The following is a 21,775-nucleotide window of genomic DNA, read 5'->3' on the forward strand; positions in this document are numbered from 1 at the left end:
ATTTCAGGGGATTAATAAAGAAGAGAGTTTGCTGGACAAAGAACAGAGTCAGTTTCCCATCTTACAAACAATAATGGCCAAGAAACAGCCGTACGACCAGCTGTGGATCACGGGTCTTGATTTTCTGACCAAATCTGAAGTGTGGATGAATGGTAAAACACATGCTGTCATATTTCCTGTTGGAATTATTAATTATTATCTGATTGGACAAACATTTGTATAATAAAGAAAGACATCCATTTGTCCTGTCGATGATGTTGTTTTTCACTCTCAACTGTTGTTTTTCCTATCGTGTCTCAGCTGTTCCTGGATCTCAAAGATATAAATTAAGCATCTAAATCAGTTTGGCATGTGACTGTATATGTTTATTATTGTGTGTGTGTTTCATAAGTCTTCTGTGTTTGCTCTCGAGGTCCATTCCGAAACATGAACGCAGAAACGGTGTCAGAGGAGTTAGGAAACATGTGGCGCACCATGTATAAACTTGCAAAGACGTTCTCAGCGCGGACGGCTCCCGCACGTGTCACGGAGAACTTCAAGAAAAAGATTGACAAATTCAAACAACACCTGCCTATTTTGACAACTATCTGCAATCCAGGCCTGAAGGACAGACACTGGGAGATGGTATGACAGTAGTATACGTGACGCTTTATTTATTAGTGAAACTCACTCACAGATGTTCAAAGGGACAGTCATTTTTTGACATTGAATCATTTGATTCCTTTGAACAGTTCATGTATTTTTTTCTTCGAAAGTGCTGTATTTAGTTAAATTCTGCTTTATGACAATAAATAGCTTTAGTAGCCAAACTACTGTTTTAAAAATGCATTAACATATTGACATGTAAATTATGTTGGATATGTATTATTTTTTCTGACTGTTTATTTACCATTATTGTTGCATTTCCTCACTGTTTGATGGATGTGAATTATTTGTTTTGTTTTTTGGCTGATATCAGATAAGTAATACAGTGGGATTTGATGTTAAACCAGATGAGGACACGCCACTCATCAAGATGGTGGAGCTCGGATTGTCGAAATATTCTGACCAGTAAGGCTTACCTTTGACATTTAAAAATTATCTTTAGTGTGAAACCATGTTGCTTGATGCAATCGGAATTAGTCAGGATCACTCTTTCATGAGTCGTGTCTCTGTCTGTCTGCAGGCTGGAGGAAATTGGCGCTTCCGCCAGTAAAGAATACTCTCTGGAAAAGTCCCTGGAGAAAATGAAACGGGAGTGGACCGAGCTCTGCTTTGGGTTTTTACCGTATAAGGACACGGTAAAACACACTTTATATGATACACTTTAATGTGGCATGATGAAAGTGGCATTTTGTTAAATAAAATAAATGATCTATATTACATATTCATTATATTTTACTTAACCTGTTCTCATTAATATTTAATGTATGTTTGAATAAATCTGCCATGAGCCACCGTTTAAATGACGAGTAGAAACATAGTTATATCATTAAAAAGCTGATATAAAACTGCCTTATTTGCATTTTAAAAGTTTATAAACTGTTTTTATATCAGTGTTGATTACTGAATAAATTTGAATAATTATTTTTATAAAATATTCTTTATTTTTATGTTTCGGGTTTCGGCTAAATGAAAACTTTAAATTTCAGTTTCGGTGGCTAAATCACTACTGATAAACTAAAATTATTATTATTATAAAAAAAAAAATTGGCTTTTATTTTTAAACTACTGTTTATTTTAACAACATTATTTTTCTATTGTTTGTGTGTGTGTATTTTGTTTGTGAAGGGTACAAGTGTTTTAGCGGCGGTCGATGATATTCAGGTGCTGTTGGATGATCACATCATCAAGACTCAGACTATGAGAGGGTCTCCATTCATCAAACCCATCGAGGCCGACGCAAAGGTTCACATCTCGTTCACCTGCATAGAATTAGCATAAGCATTTCTTGCCACAAAACAAGTTTCCATGACCATTTATTGTAACTTTAAGAAGTCTACATGTAAATAACCTGACTTCTGTGGAATGAGAAACGACAGTGCCAATGACAGCTTGTGCAGTTTAGTTTCAATGAAAATAATTCTAGGTGGACTGGGGAGGAAGTTTTGAGTTGTGCATGTTACAGTATGACTCGGTAAATAATATGACCCTGTAAAATAATAATAAGACCCTCAACCTTTTTTATAAATAGTTCTTTCTCTCTCATTAGACATGGGAGGAGAAGTTGCAGTGCATGCAGGATATATTGGATGCGATGTTGCAGTGTCAAAGCATGTGGATGTATCTCGAGCCCATCTTCAGCTCAGAGGACATCATCGCCCAGATGCCAGAGAATGGACGCAAGTTTGCCATCGTAGACGGTTACTGGAAAAACATTGTCGCTGAAGCGGTGTGTGTGATTGCATTTGTTATTACCGTAACTGTATACGACTGTACAGTACATAAAGCTAATGACCAGCACCAATATCTGACAACCATTAGGTTTAATAATAGCAAGTAAAAGAGCACACGAAGATGTCCACATCCAAATCCATAGTTTTAATATGTAGTGAATACTGTCATTCCAACAGCTTAATGAGATAATAATTGAGCAGCAAATCAGCATATTAGAATGATTTCTCAAGGATCGTGTGAAACTGAAGACTGGAGTAATGATGCTGAAAATTCAGCTTTGATCACAGGAATAAATTATATTTTAAATATATTCAAATAGAAAACAGTCCTTTTAAATGGTTATAATATTTCACAATATTGCTGTTTTTACTTTATTTTTGATTAAATAAATGGAGCCTTGGTGAGCATAAAGAAGAAAAAAATCATAATTATAACAACCTTTTGACCGATAGTGTACATTATTGAGCATGCCATGTGTTTTTTTTTTAATATTTTTTAACAGTTAAAGGACACACATGTATTGGTGGCCACAGAGCAGCCTAACATGCTGGGTCGCCTTCAGGAGTCCAACACCTTTCTGGAGGAAATACAGCAGGGTCTGAACTCATACCTGGAAACAAAGAGACTCTTCTTCCCTCGGTGAGATTAAACTTGCAGATCTACCTCTTAAAGATGTTAAAACACCCTCAGGTATCTCAGTTTGATGTTCAGAGTCACTATAAATAAGTCACCTCTCTCATACTCATAGGTTTTTCTTCTTATCTAATGATGAGATGTTGGAGATCTTGTCTGAGACGAAGGATCCACTGCGTGTTCAGCCTCATCTTAAGAAGTGTTTTGAGGGCATCGCTAAACTAGAATTCACCCCTGACCTGGAGATCACGGGAATGATCAGCTCAGAGAAAGAGATTGTCCCGTTTATAGAAACCATTTACCCTGCTAAAGCCAAGGTACAGACAGAGAGAGAAATAAAAGTGGAGAATCTCAAGAATCCAAAATATATATTTTTTCCTTTATGCAAAATAAAATTCTTATTTCTTAGTAAAATATGAGCTTTTCATGTAAAGTTTCATGAGATTTCCTCGCTTGTGCAAATGTGTAATATGTTTCCTGTGTATTTTAGGGAATGGTTGAGAAGTGGCTTCTGCAGGTTGAAAACACGATGCTGATGAGCATCAGAGATGTCATAAAGCAAGGAATGGAGCAGTACTCAGAGGTATAGACACACACAAAGACTTATAAACATGTAGAATATGATCAGCACATCATGTGTGTTTGATTCTGCATGTTTCAGATGCCTAGGAAGAAGTGGGTGCTGCTGTGGCCCGGTCAGGTCGTGATCTGTGCGTCCTGCATGTTCTGGACCAGTGAAGTATCTGATGCTATACAGAACAACACACTTCCTGTGAGCACACACACACAAACACATTCAGAGCAGATTTGATAAAAGGGATATTTCACCGCTGGAAAGATGAATGTGTATTTAAATTGGGTCATTTATGTAGTAGAAATGTGAAATTATTTTAGAAGTTGGTGCCTTCTAGACTGAGAAAAGTCTAGAAAAGACTGAAACACATCAAAATATTTTTGGACAACTCCCAGAATGCACTTGCTTCACAGCCCTACGAGGCCACTCCCAAGCCATTGCTACCGGTTACAGAGGGCAGTATCGGGAGAAATGATATGACTAGACATGTCTCGAAACTGAAAAGACGGCGTTTTATCGTGAGATCCCCCTATGGGCGGGTTGAACACATGCGGGACGAGCTCCTCCTACTGGTTGTAGTCTCTCGCCTCTGGACAAAAAAGCCTCCGATGACGCTAAATGATGATTTTTGAAATCTCTCGTCTCGGGGGGCATGAGGGAGGGAAGCACGGTCATTCGAAAATACTACCGGGTTTCTACTGATACTAAGCTTAATGCTAATCGGTGAAGTATCCCTTTAAGTGCTGCTGGTCTTTTTTTTGAGTGAGATTTCTGTTATGCATGTGTTTCAGGCTTACGTTGAGCAGAGTAATGCTCAGATCGCTGATATAGTCGAGCTGGTAAGAGGGAAGTTGCCAGGTGGGGCCAGGATGACTCTGGGTGCTCTGATCGTCATTGATGTTCATGGTAAATGCCATTTTCATCATGGCCAGTTCAATGAACTGCACTTATTTGAAATGGAAATCTTTTGTAACATTATAAATGTCTCTCCTGTCACTTTTGATCAACTTAATGCGTTGAAAATTCTTTGATCACAGGAATAAATTACATTTTAAAATATATTCACACAGAAAACCATTCTTTTAAATTGTAATACTATTTCAGAATTTTTCTGCAGCCTTGGTGAGCATAAGAGACTTCTTTCAAAAACATAAAATTGTTTAATTATTCCAAACTTTTGAGCGGTAGTGTATTTGTTTGCAGTACGCATCAAATGTTCCCATCTATATTCCGTAGATGTAGTCTCTGATGTCTAATATAGTTCATGACTTTTGCCCCTTTGTTCCACGCAGCACGTGATGTTGTGTGCAAGCTGGCTCAGGATGGCGTTTCATCTCTGAATGATTTCCAGTGGATTTCCCAGCTGCGGTATTTCTGGGAAGACGGGGAGGTCATGTTGAGGATGATCACCACTGTGATCAGATATGGATACGAATATCTCGGCAATTCACCGCGCCTGGTCATAACACCACTAACTGATCGCTGCTACAGGTGCACTCACATAAACACACACTAAAACATTTTGATAATATTTCATTTTATACCTAGTGTTGAGCTCTTTAATGATCCGGGCGTAGTTGTGGAGTTTTGAGTTATGTTACGTCTGTTATGCTGAATGCTGATTGGTCCTCAGGACTCTGATGGGCGCTTTGAAGCTGAATCTGGGCGGAGCTCCAGAGGGTCCTGCTGGAACTGGAAAAACAGAGACGACTAAAGATCTGGCTAAAGCGCTCGCCAAACAGGTGCTCAAAAGGATATATGTAAAGCTACTATTTCAGTTTAATTTAATACTATTGTTAATGTTATTGTATGTAAGTGACAAACGTGTAAATGTGTGTTTAGTGTGTGGTGTTCAACTGTTCTGATGGTCTGGACTACAAAGCGATGAGCAAGTTTTTCAAGGGTCTGGCACAGTCTGGAGCGTGGGCATGTTTCGACGAGTTCAACCGTATAGAGGTCAGTACTGCAGAATAAAACGCCATAGCTTCACCACAGATTATCAAAAAGAGTGGTAATGTGACCGCTGAATTAACAAATTAAAGGGGTGGTTGAATAGGATTTCACTTTTCTAACTTTTAGTGTGTAATGCTGCTGTTTGATCATAAACAACATCTGCAAAGTTACGACGCTCAAAGTTCAGAGCAAAGGGAGATATTTTCTTTTAAAGAAATCGCTTTTTAAGGACTACAACAAACGGCTGGTAGAGACTACACCACATTCCTTCCGGGTTAGTGACATCACCAACCCTAGGATTTACATAAACCCCGCCCCCTGAACACGACTTATATATTATCATGACAGAATGTTGTCACTTCTTCTTGAGTCTCTCCATCATTGTCTGACTTCGGTTTGAACATAAAAGGCTAAATGTTTTAGAAATTTCCAATGCATGTCTGTGTGAGGTAAAAGGACAGAAGCTGTTTAAGCTCCGCCCTCTGTGCCGGGAGCAGCAGCTCATTTGCATTTAAAGGAACACAAAAACTGTGTGTTTTTGCTCACCCTCAAAAAGTGACAACTTTAACATGCTATATAAAAATATCTGTGGGGTATTTTGAGCTAAAACTTCACATACACACTCTGGGGACATTAAAGACATATTTTACATCTTGTTAAAAGGTCATTATACCACCCCTTTAAGCATGCATGTTAAGTCTTATCTGTTTGCCTATCAGCTTATCTCTCTGTGTTTGTTGCTCTCTTTCAGGTGGAGGTGTTGTCTGTGGTCGCTCAACAGATTTTGAGTATTCAGCAAGCCATAATGCGAGACATGAAGACATTTATGTTTGAAGGAACCGAGCTCTCTCTCAACCCAACCTGCTGTGTGTTCATCACCATGAACCCAGGATACGCAGGCAGAGCAGAACTACCAGATAACCTGAAAGTAACCAAAAACAACCACGCTCATACTTATTTACAGAGAAATACTTAACACACCAAATACTTAATTATCTCTTGTAATATGTTCATTTTCAGGTTTCCATCTTGTCATTTTCTTGTTGTTTGGCTCCATTTGTAACACTTTGAGATAAACAAGAGCTTTACGGGCTTAAATTAATTTCAATTAAAAAATGGGGCAAGTCATTATATTTTCTCCATGTTTTGTGTCTATATTTGTATGTTTGTAGGCTTTGTTCCGCACAGTTGCAATGATGGTTCCGGATTATGGACTGATTGGAGAGATATCACTTTATTCAATGGGATTCACAGCTTCCCGGAGGTAAAGTCAGGTCCAACCAGACAATAAAACTAAACTGTTTTTTAGTTTGGTGGGTACTATTATTTAAAGTTCCAGTTGTTTTACTTCCTGGTTTTGTGTTTTCCAGCCTGGCTCAGAAGATTGTGGCGACGTATCGCTTGTGCTCGGAGCAGCTCTCGTCTCAAGCGCACTACGATTACGGGATGCGTGCAGTGAAATCAGTCCTGACTGCAGCGGGAAACCTGAAACTCAAATACCCAGAGGAAGACGAGAGCGTTTTGCTGCTTAGAGCTCTCATGGATGTCAACATGGCCAAGTTCCTCGCGCAGGATTTACCACTGTTTCAGGTGTGTGAATGAAAATTGCATATTAATTTTGAATGAGTTTGCATGTGGTTAATGATGGTGTGTTTGTGTGTGTTTTAGGGAATCATCACTGATTTGTTTCCTGGAGTGGTTCTGCCCAAACCAGATTATGATTTACTGTTAAAAGCTTTGGACGACAACATCGCCAGGATGAAACTGCAGCCTGTACCCTGGTTCATCAGCAAAATTATACAAGTACGAAATCTGATCAGTCAATGGACATTTGTCTTTACACTTATTCATCCCCCCCCCCCCTACAAATTCTGCCTTAAGATTCAAACATTTAGAAAGTAGTTTATATATGAGCACTGATCCAGCTAAATTTTAAATGCAAAACCATTATAAAATTTAATTTTAACTCTAAAATTTGATTCGGTGATCCTGTTTGAAGTTGTTGCAAAAAGAATAAGCTAATTCTATGTTAATGGGACAAGTCAGAGTTTGTTTTTATAACTAAAACTGTCTGTTAAAAAAAAAAAAAGCAAACAATTGAACAGTTTTATTGTGTGTGCAGGTGTATGAGATGATGCTGGTCAGGCATGGCTTCATGATTGTTGGCGAGCCAATGGGTGGAAAAACTTCAGCTTATAAAGTTCTGGCTGGAGCTTTGGGAGACCTTTATAAGGGTAATCAGGCCATAATAAGTTTATTTTTTAATTTTTAATTTTTTTATCTTTAATCAATCTATTGTGCATGTATACTACCTTTCAGACTTTTGGAATAATGTTTTTTTTTTATTTTTATTTTTTATGCTTTTAAAATAAGTCTCTTCTGCACACCAAGGCTGCATTTATTTGTTAAAAAATACAGTAAAAACAGTAATATTGTGAAATATTATTAAAATTTAAAATAACTGTTTTCTATTTGAATATATTTATAAATTTAATTCATTCCTGTGATGCAAAGCTGAATTTTCAGCATCTTTACGGCAGACTTCAGTCACATGATCCTTCAGAAATCATTTTAATATGCTGATTTGCTGCTCAATTATTATAAATTATTATTAGTGCAAAATAATTAATAATGGATATTTTTATTATCATTACTGAAAACAGTTTTTGTTGCTTAATATTTTAGTGGAAACTGTGCTAAAACAAAATCAGGATTCTTTGATGAATAGAAAGTTAAAAAGAACAGCATTTATTTGTAATAAAAATCTTTTGTAGCATCATAAATGTTTTTAAATATGTGATTTTGATCAAATCATTTCATCCTTTTTTTTACTGTATATTTGATTAAATAAATGCTGCCTTGCTTATTAGCATAAGAGACTTCTTTCAAAAAGTGTTAGTGTATATACATTTACATCTGCATATAAAAATAAATCAATAACTATTTGTTGACATGATGTGGAGTTATAACCAAGCATGTAATCATGTTGTGTGTTTGTTATTTGTCTATATAGAAGGGCTGATGGAAGAGTTTGCGGTGGATTTCCGCATCATTAATCCGAAGGCGATCACTATGGGGCAGCTATATGGCTGTTTCGATCCAGTGAGTCACGAGTGGTCAGACGGCGTTTTGGCCACCTCATTCAGACAACAGGCCCAGTGCACCACAGACGACCGTCAGTGGATCGTTTTCGACGGGCCTATTGATGCAGTCTGGATTGAGAACATGAACACCGTTTTGGATGATAACAAGAAGGTACATTTACATTTTTATTGTTGCAGAAAACATATCTGAAGGGGTTCAGTGCTGGTGTCTGATGTGTTTTGCTGTTGAACAGCTGTGTCTGATGAGTGGTGAGATCATACAGATGAGTTCTAAAATGAGTCTGATCTTTGAGCCTGCGGATCTGGAGCAGGCGTCACCGGCTACTGTGAGCAGGTAAACAACAAACACTCTCCTGCTCCACACTGTTACACTAATTCAACATACAATGCTCATGTGGAAGTATAAAAGTATATGAACATCAATAGAAGTACATCAATAGAAGCAGCACAATTGATTTCAACATTTTGAGCTGCAAATCAGCATATTAGAATGATTTCTGAAGGATCATGTGACACTGAAGATTTGAGTAATAATGCTGAAAATTCAGCTTTCAATCACAGGAATAAATTACATTATATTCAAACAGATTGTAAACAGTATTTCACAATATTACAGTTTTTATTGTATTGTAGATCAATTAAATGCAGCAGAAAAAAAACATTTAAAAATCGTGCTAACCCCAAACATTTTAATGGTGATGTATGTCATAATATTTTAACGATAAATCTCATTAACTGTACACTTAAAATGTTCTATAATTTTAGAATGTAATTGCATAATTCTATATAATAACATTGATTATAATCTCATATAGAGTGGTTAATTTTCTCATTAAAAAGAGGTTAAGTTCAGATTCTCATGATTGCCATATTTTGTGAATATGTAAGCTTGCACCAGACTTCATCATATGGGTGCTTAAAATGTATTTTTCCATCCAAGTTGTTTTGCTTCGACATGTTTGATGGCTTTTAAAGAGTGTATGCGTTGTGTTTAGGTGTGGAATGATCTATATGGAGCCGCATCAGTTGGGCTGGACTCCTCTGAGAGACTCTTACATGAACACATTACCTGAGAGCCTGGAAGATGAACACAGAACACTGGTGAGAAAGACACTCATGCACATGTTATAATGTATGCTTTTGAACATTTCTGAATGCCATTGTGTGTGTTTTGTTGAAGATTTCTGAACTCTTTGACTGGCTGGTTCAGCCTTGTTTGGACTTTATATATCACGAGTGTGGATTCTTAGTCCAGACGTCACCCATTCACCTGGCCTATAGCCTGATGCGCCTGTATACCTGCCTACTGGGTACACACACACAATATATGCACATTATACATATGTTTTAAGCTTTTTCAATCTGTTTGTTCATGTCACATTTGATTTGAGGAGTATGTTTATTTGTGCAGATGAGATTTTCCAGTCAGGAAAGGAAGGAGCAGAATCTATGACGAGTCAGCTGGTGACTCTGTGGCTGCAGGCTCTGTTCCTCTTCGCTGTGGTGTGGAGTCTGGGAGGAACCATCAACGGCAACAGCAGGATAAAGTTTGACACCTTCTACCGAAACCTTGTCATGGGCACGATCACCGATCACCCACGCCCCCAGAGTGTGAAACTCAACAAAAGCAATGTTTTCCCTGAGAGAGGTCCACATGATGTTTTTGGTTGACTATTTAATTACACGGTTACTGCAGTCATGGAAACCCCAAAAATATAACAATATAGTTGTGATTGAATATAAATATTTTCTCATAGTCCCTGCAGATTCTTAACTCGAAAAGAATAATGTTTAAAGGCATATTTTCCGGTATAAAAAACTAAAGTTAAAAAGAGAGCTGAGATTGATGCGAATAACATTATTAATTGGTTGACACCAATCTAGAGTCATATACAAATACATGAATCGTCATCGTTTGTTCTGTTCTCCACACAGGCACCGTCTATGATTATTATTTCCGTAAGGAGGGCCCTGGTCAGTGGAACAACTGGACAGAATCCATCTCTAAAGAGGACAGAGTCATACCAGCCAGTGCAAAAGTTAGTACATGCGAATCAGGGTTATTATAGTTGACTTGTAAAACTACAAGACCCCATCTAAAACCATAAAAAAAATGTTACTTGAAATAAAGTAAACATTAAATAAAATGAAAAATATATTTATATATTTTATTTCAGATAGTTGCCCAAGCAACATTACTCATTTTCATTAAGTTTTCAACTTGACTCAAACAAGTCATTCAACTTGATGTTCTAACATAACTCAAACTGAAATAAAAACGAATAAAAGCTATATCTGCATATTTATCGCCATAAAAAATGAACTAAAATACAAATGGAAAATGTACAAATAAAAACTCATTCAAAAAATTTATAAAAACTAAAATAGTATTTTAGTGATATTAAAATAACATTAATACAAATATACACAATTATAATTGCTTTTGTAAATTTGTTGCAAAAAAAATCCCTTAGTCAAAAAAACAGTTTTACCAGATTTAAATTGAGTTTTCAAATGTTATTTTTAAACACTTATATTTTAAAAAAAGCAATAAAATATAAAGGTAATTTAGGTAAAGGTACCTTTTTACAGCATTTATAAACCATTGTTAATGTTAGTTAATAAAAATGTTCATATTCATGTCAGTTCAGTGCGTGAACTGATGTTAACGGATACAACTTTTATCTTAATGTATTAGTAAATGTTGAGCATTTCTAGGATCATAACATTTCATAACATTATCTAGGATTAATAAATGCTGTAGAAGTGTTGTTCTTTGTTTGTTCATGTTAACAAATTAAACCTTATTGGAAAGTCTGAAAACTAATTCTAAATATATTCTTAAATTAAGCCTGTAGAGGATGTTAGTGATGGCCCAGATCACTGTCTACCAGGGGTGAATGAATCGAAGGGAAAAATTCACATCACACACATTCACAGTGTAAAGTTACTCTCTTTACATGTCCTGTGATGTCTCTGTCTCTCTCTCAGGTGTCTGATCTTATCATACCCACGGCAGAAACGTCACGGCAGCTCTTCTTCCTCAGGACGTACCTGTCACATGAAGTGCCCGTGCTGATTGTGGGACCCACAGGAACCGGCAAGTCCGTGATCAACAATAACTTCCTGATGTCGCTCCCAAAGGAGCGCTATACTCCCATCTGCATCAACTTCTCCGCCCGCACCTCTGCCAACCAAACCCAGGACATCATCATGTCCAAGCTGGACCGCCGCCGCAAGGGCGTGTTTGGCCCACCGATGGGGAAGAAATGCATTATCTATGTTGGTAAGATCTAGATCTGGTACAAACACTGATTGTCTAAGCATTAAGTGACTAATGCTGTAAATATAATAGTCACACAAGTTTTGAAAAAGTTTTCCTGCAAAATAGTGGTTTAAGTTTGTGCTTATGTACATCTGCTTCATTAACTGATCTCTAGAGAATTAAATGAATGCACTGATAAAGAAATAAATACATAAACAAAGATATCAAAAGGTATGGATGCAATTACATGAGAAAAGTAGTCACAATATATGATTGTATTGGCACAGCCCTTTGTATTAGTGTAAACATTTCTGTTCTTTTTACAAATATATTTTTTTGTATAAGAGTTGTAAGACAATTTTAATTAAATTACAGCGTTCCACATATTATGTTCTTTGACAATGGCCTGGCTTTGCAGACAAGGCTTAGATTAAGCCAGGATTAGGCCTAATTTAAATTAGGACATTTAAGTAGCTTTTATAAACATGCCTTAGAAAAACAACAACAACAAAAAAAAAAACATTACTGGTGTGGATTTTGAGTCAAAACAATATCACTGACATATTTTAAGATAGTTGCTTTCAGTAAAAACAGCTCAAACATGCATTTTAGTCTGGGTCTAGACCTACTGTAAGCCTTGTCTGTGAATAAGTTTTAAATAAACGTTATATATATTCTACTACTTTCCTTTAATTTTGTGACCTAGCTGAGATTAAAACTGTCTTTGCTATTGTAAAACTTCCTGTAGATGATCTGAACATGCCTGCAAAAGAGATATACGGTGCTCAGCCGCCCATTGAATTGCTGCGGCAGTGGATCGATCATCATCATTGGTATGATAAAAAAGACACATCCAGATTGGACATTGAGGATGTGCTGTTTATGTCTGCTATGGGGCCCCCTGGTGGAGGGAGAAATGACATTTCAGGTAAATGTCTGATTCTAAATGCTTATAACAATATTAGCCTTAGTCAGTTTCTTCTTTGTCACTGTTTTGTGTCTTTCTTCCCTCACAGGGCGATTGACACGTCACCTAAACATTATATCAATCGACACATTTGATGATGAGACTCTAGGTAACATCTTCACATCCATCACAGACTGGCACTTCAGCAATGGTTTTGATGCCTCGTTCTACAGGTGTGTGTTGAATCTGTTGATGTAAAGTGGCCCCAAAAAATTATTTAGATACTCAAGTCCAACTTAAAAATGTCTCAATGTGATTGCATTATATATATAAAAAGATCAAACCAATATTTTAGTGTCATATATTTATAGCACAAGCACATTTACAAGCCAAACATTTGAAGATTTGTTTTTGTAACCACTGTTTGGTAAAAGAAAAGAGATTAAACATGTCTGTGTATGTGTTTTTGTTGTAGGTTGGGTAAAATCATGGTTCAAGCGACTATGGCTGTGTATAAGGATGCAATCGAGAGTTTCCTCCCAACACCGTCTAAATCTCATTATATTTTTAACCTGCGTGATTTTGCGAGGGTGATTAGGGGCGTAATGCTCTGTCCATCGACACACATGCAGGTAAATGCACACACGTATGTTTCTATGTAAAGGCTAAGTAAATACACTAAATATTTTACAGAATCTGAGTTTTGTGCTTCTTTTTTTCATCAGGAAGGAGATAAGCTGATCCGGTTGTGGATCCATGAGATCTATCGTGTGTTTTACGACCGACTGGTTGATAATGACGATAGAGAGAAATTTTTTAATATTGTTAAAGAGAGGACATTGGTGTATTTCAAACAAACCATTCACAAGGTAATAGATACATAGTCATATTTTGCCTCCCACAACATCAAATGATTTTAAATGAATAAATAATAGTTTTATCTAATTATACTTATTTTTTTTAAAGACAGTTCAATTTAAACCACAGTATTTTTTTAAGTAATTTATTTATAATAATAAAACATTTTTATTTATGCAAACATACCTTTTAAATTTGAGGTAAAATATGACCTGTGCAATTTTCATTGATCAATTATTTTAAATAAAATAGATCTGGTTATCTAGATTTTTTTAATACTACACTTTGCTTTAGATGATTTTTCTAAAGATGTATTAATTTTTTTTTTTTCACCTGTTTAGCTTCTCTGTCATCTCACTCCGTCTGGTAATGTCGAAGATGACAGCATTCGAAGCCTGTTTTTTGGTGACTACGCCAAACCAGACTCTGCCAGTAAACCGTATGACGAGATCACAGATCTAAGCACATTAACCGAGGTGATGGATTTCTACCTCAGGGAGTTCAATAACATCAGCAAAGCACCCATGAACCTTGTCATGTTTCAGTTCGCCATCGAACACGTCTCACGAATCTGCCGTGTGCTGAAACAAGACAACGGTCACCTGCTGCTAGTGGGTATCGGCGGATCAGGGCGACAGAGCACCACCAAACTTGCCACCTTTATCAATGACTACGAGCTGTTTCAGATCGAACTGACCAAGAACTACAGCATGTCGGACTGGCGTGACAATCTAAAGCACTTGATGCTTAAAGCAGGGATAGAGGGGAAGAAAACAACATTTCTCTTTAGCGACAACCAGATCAAGGATGAAGCCTTCGTCGAGGACATCAACATGCTGTTGAACACAGGAGACGTGCCAAACATCTTCCCAGCGGACGAGCGTGCGGACATCATCGAAAAAATGCAGGGAATTGCCCAAATGGAAGGGAAGAAGATTGACGTCACACCACTCTCCATGTACAACTTCTTTATCGACAAAGTTAAAGCCAATCTTCATATAGTTCTCGGTACTGTTTATATTATATCATTTTTTAAAATTTATTTAACCAGGACAGAAACCTCTCTGAGAGGTCGCTTTTACTGGCCAAGATAGCAAATTAACGTATACACAAAAGAAGAACAGCACACACAATTAATCAAATTATGTAAAAATAAAGTATAAAGTATATGTTATTTTATTGTTTGTTTATTTAGTAAATATATTTATATATCATATAATTTATATATTATGTTATATATAATAATAGTATACTTTATACTGTATATAATATCTATCTATATATTATAATGGTATTTTTTATATTTATGTATTGTTATTATATATGTCAATTATCACAATTATAAGTTATTTATACTGTATTTGTATACTGTATATAGTTATTTTTATTTGTAAACTGTGTGCATGTTTGTCCCAATAGCAATGAGCCCAATAGGTGAAGGCTTCCGCAATCGCCTCAGGATGTTCCCGTCTCTGATCAACTGCTGCACCATAGACTGGTTTCAGGCCTGGCCCAAAGATGCTCTGGAAATGGTTGCCAACAAGTTCCTTGAGGATCTGGACCTGGAAGACAACACCAGGATAGAGTGCGGTCATAAGCCAGATATATTACCTTTAACAAATGATAGTATTCAAATATAAAGGCTCACATTGTCTGCTTTGCATTATTCTCAGGGTGGTGGAAATGTGTAAAACGTTCCAGGAGAGTGTGCGAGAGATGTCTGAGCGCTATTACTCCCAGCTGCGCAGACATAATTACGTCACTCCTACTTCTTACCTGGAGCTCATCCTGACCTATAAAGCCTTGCTCAGTTCCAAACGCAACGAGGTGCACGAGCTCAAGAATCGCTACATCGTCGGCTTGCAGAAACTTGACTTTGCTGCTTCTCAGGTGAGACAGAAAATGTGAATGCTTTACCTGTCACTTCGTAACACTCTCTGTACATTTCATTATGTTCATCTGCTCTTCTGTTCTATATAACGGTATTTAAATGGTAAATATTTGATTTTCAATATCAATTAAAAATGTAAAATAGAACCATTTTCACAGGTGGTCTCAGATAAATAATGTAGATTTCAGTAAATTGAGATATACATATATATTGTTTTTAATCATTGTGATTATTTTAATCAGTGAGAGCCCATTTTTTGGTAATGTACATAGTTATTAGTCATGAATATATTGATGTTGACAGTGCTGTATGTGTATGTGTGATGTGCAGGTTGCAGTCATGCAGCAGGAGCTCACAGCTCTACAGCCGGAACTAATCGAGACCGCAAAGCAGACTGATCAGATGATGGTGAAGATAGAAAAAGAGACCGTTGAGGTGGATGCTAAGAAAAAGCTTGTCAGTGCCGATGAGAAAGTCGCCAATGATGCAGCAGCTGCTGCTAAAGCGATTAAGGTAACGGATGGGGAAAATGGAAAATGTATATCTAAGGCTCACTAAAATAATCCATGCAAGGATCTGAATGCAAACCCATTTTCATATCAATTTCATGTATTAGAAATGTAGAAATAATAATATTAATATTAGAATGCAATTTATAACACAATGCAAGTATAATACAGTCTTATTCCAGGAACCTTTGTCATTGAGGAAAAAACTGTTTCAAATAAGTTAATTGAACTGTCATCATGTTTTAGCTAGTTTTAGTTTGGGACTCCACCTTCATAGAGGCGGAAATCTTCGGTTCACTGGAGAGCTGCTTTATGTTGAAGATGTAATTCCAATTGAAAGTGACACTGACACTGTTTTTCATGTGTAATACTGTAAAGCTGCTTACTTTAATACAATCTATTGTAAGAAACAAACAAAAAAAGTTATATAATTCAACTTCATGTTACTTGACTGGAGTGTCGAATTGCAAAGCTTGTATTTTTGCATACCTTTTTAGAGTATGTTCTGGCTCAAAGCTTTAGATGCGCAAGTGATAAAAACAATACAGATTTTCTCATGTTGCAGATTTTTCCTTCAGTCTTTTTTATCCACTTGATAAGTTTAATTAGAAAGTACATAAAAAATATAAAAAACTAAAAAAATACTGGAATGGTGGACTAGATGCACTGCTTCAATTGAGGGGACTGGGAAAGTGGTTAGCAATTTGAGCATAGGATGCGGTGACACTTTGCTAAAGCTATGATTGAGAAGTTAAAATCAATTAATTTATTGTCTGATAGGATGAGTGTGAGGGGGATCTTGCAGAGGCGATGCCAGCGCTGGAAGCGGCTCTTTCTGCTCTGGACACACTGAAGCCGGCTGATATTACTGTCCTGAAGACGATGCAGAATCCGCCTGGTCCTGTCAAACTCGTCATGGAATCCATCTGTGTCATGAAGGGAATTAAACCAGAGAGGAAACAAGACCCTGGTGGATCAGGTATGAGAATGATTTTTGTCTGTCCTGAACACTGCATTGGTTGAAGTTGGTCACATTAAACCAGATAAGATCACCATTTGCCAGCATCTTTAGCTATTCTGTTATCTTTTTTTATTTGCTTTATTTACACAGGTAAGATGGTTGAAGATTTCTGGGGGCCATCTAAGAAGCTTCTAAGTGATATGAAGTTCCTTGAGAGCCTCAAAACATTCAACAAGGACAACATACCCGCCGCTAACATCAAGAAAATCAGAGAAAAGTTTGTAGACCACCCAGATTTTCAGCCCTCAATAATCAAAAGCGTGTCTTCTGCCTGCGAGGGCCTTTGCAAATGGGTGCGTGCCATGGAAGTGTATGAGCGTGTGGCCAAGGTTGTCGCCCCCAAGAAAGAGAAATTAAAGGAAGCAGAAGACGAGCTAGCTGTGCAGATGCAGATGTTAACCATAAAACGTGCCGAGCTGAAGGAGGTGGAGGATCGTCTGCAGGCATTAAATGACACGTTCGAAGGGATGATACAGAAGAAAAAAGACCTAGAAGCAAACATCGAGCTCTGTTCCCAGAAGCTAATACGAGCTGAAAAACTAATCGGTGGCCTGGGAGGAGAAAAAGACAGATGGACAGAGGCTGCGCGGCTCCTCGGCATCAAATACACCAACTTGACCGGCGACGTGCTTTTGTCCTCGGCTACAGTGTCGTATCTTGGAGCATTCACCGTCGATTATCGTGTGGAGTGTCAACGGAAATGGCACGAGCTGTGCAGTGAGAAGATGGTGCCATGTTCAAAGGACTTCACGCTTAGCAACACTCTCGGAAACCAGGTTTCGATCCGTTCGTGGCAGATCTCTGGATTACCCGTGGACTCGTTTTCCACCGACAACGGAATCATCGTCTCAAACTCTCGCCGTTGGCCACTCATGATCGACCCTCAGGGCCAAGCCAACAAGTGGATCAAAAACATGAACAAGGCTAACAAACTCTCTGTCATCAAGCTCTCAGATGGCAACTACATCCGTACCCTCGAGAACGCCATTCAGTTTGGCACACCGGTCCTCCTGGAGAATGTCGGCGAGGAGCTGGACGCAGTTTTAGAGCCGGTTCTCCTGAAACAGACCTTTAAGCAGCAGGGCGTGGAATATATGAAACTGGGCGAGAACACCGTGGAATATTCAGCCGACTTCCGGTTCTACATAACAACAGGGTTGAGGAATCCGCATTACTTGCCAGAGGTGGCGGTCAAAGTGTGTCTGTTGAACTTCATGATCACGCCGTTGGGTCTGGAAGATCAGCTGCTGGGGCTCGTCGCCGCCAAAGAGAAACCAGAACTCGAGGAGAAGAAAAATCAGCTGATTCTCGAAAGTGCAGCCAGTAATAAACAGCTGAAGGAGATCGAGAACCAAATCCTGGAGGTTCTTTCTTCTTCTGAAGGGAACATCCTAGAGGACGAGGCTGCCATTAAGGTTCTCTCATCATCTAAGGTGCTGTCAGAAGAGATATCCGAGAAGCAGAAGATCGCAATCGTGACTGAAAATGAGATTGACGAAACGCGAATGGGTTATCGGCCGGTTGCAGAACACTCGTCCATTCTGTTCTTCTGCATCTCAGATCTGGCGAACATCGATCCCATGTACCAATACTCTCTCACGTGGTTCATCAACCTGTACCTGCACTCCATTGCTCACAGCACACCTAGCGACGACCTACAGACCCGCATAGCCAACATCCTAGATCACTTCACCTTGCGCGTTTACTATAACGTGTGCCGCTCTCTGTTCGAGAAGGACAAGCTGCTGTTCTCCTTGCTTTTGACCATTGGCATCATGCAGGGAAAAGGTCAGGTCGACGACATCGTCTGGCGCTTCCTTCTCACAGGAGGCGTTGCTCTGGAAAACCCGTTTCCCAACCCAGCCCCGGAGTGGCTTTCAGACAAATCATGGTCCGAAATAGTCCGGGCTTCCCAACTTCCCCGTCTCAAAGGATTGTTTGAGCATGTGCAGGAGAACATTGCGCCATGGAAGCAGATTTACGACTCTGGTCATCCGCAGGACGAGGAGTTACCCGGGAAGTGGTGCGAGGTTGTGGGCATGGAGCGCATGGTGGTGCTGCGCTGCTTCAGACCGGATAAACTTGTGCTGGCGGCACAGCAGTTCATTGTGGACAATATGGGCCGGGCGTTCATCGAGCCACCGACCTTCGACCTGGCGGAAAGCTACAGTGATTCCAACTGCTGTTCGCCGCTCATCTTCGTCCTCTCTCCAGGAACAGACCCTACAGCAGGTGAAATAGACAGATGTTTCTTTTCTGTGCTTTTTTATTATATATTATTGTTCCTTCTGATATATATACAACATTAGTCATTTTGTTTTGAAAATGTAATAATATACTATTACAGGTATCGTTAATATTTTGAATCAGTTTTTATTTTTATATTGTTTTATTTAATTTTAGTTAAAGATTTAGTATTTTTTTGTTTGTCATTTTTATATATTTTTTAAATGTCTATATAGATTTTATTAATTCATTTTTATTTCAGTTTTAGTACTTCAAATTAAAGTTTTTTATTATACTTTATTAATGTTAATGTTTATTTTATTTCAAGACACTCTGCAAAAGCACTGCAAAAAAAGAAAGTATGAACAAGTTATGGAAGTTTAAATGATTGTAAATTAAAATGTATGTTTTATTTGACATAAAATATATACTTTACTATATCATTTTTACTTTTAATAACTTTAAATAATTTTGTAAAATTTTGTAAGACCAATGTAAAATCTGGGCAATCTGTAATATTATAAGAAATAAAATCACAGTATATGATTGTTCAAACACAGACCTAAACATTTACAATTAAATGATGTTATTTCCCTCTTTGTCTTACTCAGGACTGCTGAAGTTTGCAGATGACTTGGGCATGGGCGGCAGTAAGACCCAGACGATCTCTCTCGGTCAAGGTCAAGGTCCAGTAGCTGAGCAGCTCATCAAGGTCGCGCTGACCAACGGCGACTGGGTCGTTCTGCAGAACTGTCATCTCGCAACCAGCTGGATGCCAGCCTTGGAGAAGATTTGCGAGGAGGTCATCACACCTGAAAACACACACACCAGCTTCAGGTAAAAATTGTGCTGTTTCAAAATAAAGCAAATCACACACAATTTCAACATGAAGTTAAATGCAAAGGACCTATTTTATCTCATAATCTCAAAAATTAAGAAATTAAAATGAAGCGTGTCATAAGATTTTTGCATTGTGATGTTATTTTTTTTATGACAATTAAGCACGTTTCCCCCTAAATTCTCATTACAGTAATACAATTATGCAAATCATCCTACAAAATTATTTTAAAATAGATGCAGTAAAATAAATACTAGCATTATGTATGCCTACTAATTAAATAATAGTTAATTATTATAAATAACATGTATCATTATATGAATGTTTGCATTTCAGTAATTACTGTAGATTAATGATGAGATTAAAACAGAGAGAAAAAGAAGCAAATACTGTTCTGTGGTAATCAACATTTATGCAAATAATATTTATTATTTTTCTGAGACAAGAAAATGTCCCAATTACTTAACCAAAATCCTAACCCCAAACTCTTTGTGTTTTAGGTTGTGGTTGACCAGTCAACCATCTGATAAGTTTCCAGTGAGTGTTTTGCAGAATGGGGTGAAGATGACGAATGAGCCTCCCAAAGGACTGAGGGCAAATTTACTGCGTTCTTACCTCAGCAATCCCATCTCAGACCCCGCCTTCTTCAACAGCTCCGCTAAGCAGGACATCTGGCAGAAGCTGCTGTTCGGCCTGTGTTTCTTCCACGCTCTGGTACAGGAGAGGAGAACGTTCGGCCCACTCGGTCAGATATGCATCTTTAATGCAGTTTGCTTTCCTGTCTGTAATCCTTAATTTAATTTAGCCTCAATCTTTAGAGAACAAGCTGCTGTGATGCTATCATCAATCTACCTGATCTAATCTTTTCTGAACATGCACTATATACTGTACAGCCACAATCAAATGGCAGTTTTATAGGCAGAGGCAGCTATAAGTTCATAGATTGATTCCCCTAAAAAAGATATCAACACTATTATAAAAGCAAGCTCGTCTAGTAAAACTCCATTCTATTTATCTATATGATCTGGATATTATTAGGAAGAGTGATAATCAATATCCGACAATTAAATAAAGCATGCACATCCAAAAAAAAAACTCGTTGGTAAAAACATATAATAAGCTCACCAAAACAAATGTGATGTTTAAAGCTTCATTCTCTTCATCAGACTCTTTTGATGAGCTCATTAAATGTGTTTGGGAGCCACAGTGTTGACTTCTGTATTTTGTAAAATTCATTTCCTGATGTCATTCATATCTATAGAGGGTTTCATTGTGGCATTAAATGTGTGTTCAATCTCTCTTCCTCTTTCTCTGCAGGTTGGAATATTCCATACGAGTTTAATGAGTCTGACTTGAGAATCAGCATTCGTCAGATCCAGATGTTCCTGGACGAGTATGAAGAGGTTCCGCTGGAGGCCCTCGCGTATCTGACAGGTGATTAAGCAAGCAACCGCCCTGATAATCATAGTAAACACATAGCAGTGTGCTAACAGCCACTCAGAACCCCTTAGTAATCACATGGCAACACCCTAGCATTATGGTGGTGAGTTTTGTATAGGTGATCATAACTCTTTTCTTCAGAAAATGCAAAAATACTGTCTTTAAAATATTTTTTTTGCA

General features: G+C 37.8%; 1 protein-coding gene and 1 gene segment (V, D, J or C); one reads left to right on the forward strand and one right to left on the reverse strand.

The window, feature by feature from the left end:
• The window catches only part of LOC308682903 (Ig kappa chain V region 4135-like), a 1,009,768-nt gene that overhangs the window by 675,790 nt on the left and 312,203 nt on the right, over positions 1-21,775 (reverse strand).
• Positions 1-21,775, forward strand: part of dnah3 (dynein axonemal heavy chain 3) — a gene marked incomplete at its 5' end in the record, with an annotated part of 44,404 nt that overhangs the window by 14,103 nt on the left and 8,526 nt on the right. Inside the window, 39 exons of the mRNA XM_081352112.1 lie at positions 8-152; positions 413-624; positions 959-1,050; positions 1,166-1,280; positions 1,771-1,887; positions 2,192-2,371; positions 2,879-3,015; positions 3,125-3,326; positions 3,500-3,592; positions 3,671-3,781; positions 4,375-4,489; positions 4,876-5,074; positions 5,217-5,325; positions 5,426-5,539; positions 6,288-6,464; positions 6,709-6,800; positions 6,907-7,126; positions 7,205-7,339; positions 7,659-7,770; positions 8,550-8,791; positions 8,874-8,974; positions 9,636-9,741; positions 9,821-9,950; positions 10,052-10,288; positions 10,576-10,679; positions 11,632-11,926; positions 12,654-12,833; positions 12,922-13,045; positions 13,288-13,444; positions 13,538-13,681; positions 14,012-14,678; positions 15,090-15,255; positions 15,344-15,560; positions 15,892-16,074; positions 16,851-17,049; positions 17,182-19,323; positions 19,929-20,154; positions 20,656-20,900; positions 21,473-21,589. Coding sequence (XP_081208238.1) covers positions 8-152; positions 413-624; positions 959-1,050; positions 1,166-1,280; positions 1,771-1,887; positions 2,192-2,371; positions 2,879-3,015; positions 3,125-3,326; positions 3,500-3,592; positions 3,671-3,781; positions 4,375-4,489; positions 4,876-5,074; positions 5,217-5,325; positions 5,426-5,539; positions 6,288-6,464; positions 6,709-6,800; positions 6,907-7,126; positions 7,205-7,339; positions 7,659-7,770; positions 8,550-8,791; positions 8,874-8,974; positions 9,636-9,741; positions 9,821-9,950; positions 10,052-10,288; positions 10,576-10,679; positions 11,632-11,926; positions 12,654-12,833; positions 12,922-13,045; positions 13,288-13,444; positions 13,538-13,681; positions 14,012-14,678; positions 15,090-15,255; positions 15,344-15,560; positions 15,892-16,074; positions 16,851-17,049; positions 17,182-19,323; positions 19,929-20,154; positions 20,656-20,900; positions 21,473-21,589 — 8,659 coding nt within the window. The remainder of the gene's footprint in view (positions 1-7; positions 153-412; positions 625-958; positions 1,051-1,165; positions 1,281-1,770; positions 1,888-2,191; positions 2,372-2,878; positions 3,016-3,124; positions 3,327-3,499; positions 3,593-3,670; positions 3,782-4,374; positions 4,490-4,875; positions 5,075-5,216; positions 5,326-5,425; positions 5,540-6,287; positions 6,465-6,708; positions 6,801-6,906; positions 7,127-7,204; positions 7,340-7,658; positions 7,771-8,549; positions 8,792-8,873; positions 8,975-9,635; positions 9,742-9,820; positions 9,951-10,051; positions 10,289-10,575; positions 10,680-11,631; positions 11,927-12,653; positions 12,834-12,921; positions 13,046-13,287; positions 13,445-13,537; positions 13,682-14,011; positions 14,679-15,089; positions 15,256-15,343; positions 15,561-15,891; positions 16,075-16,850; positions 17,050-17,181; positions 19,324-19,928; positions 20,155-20,655; positions 20,901-21,472; positions 21,590-21,775) is intronic.

The sequence above is a fragment of the Scardinius erythrophthalmus genome, assembly GCF_964197995.2.
Source record: "Scardinius erythrophthalmus genome assembly, chromosome: 22".
Lineage (NCBI taxonomy): Eukaryota > Metazoa > Chordata > Actinopteri > Cypriniformes > Leuciscidae > Scardinius > Scardinius erythrophthalmus.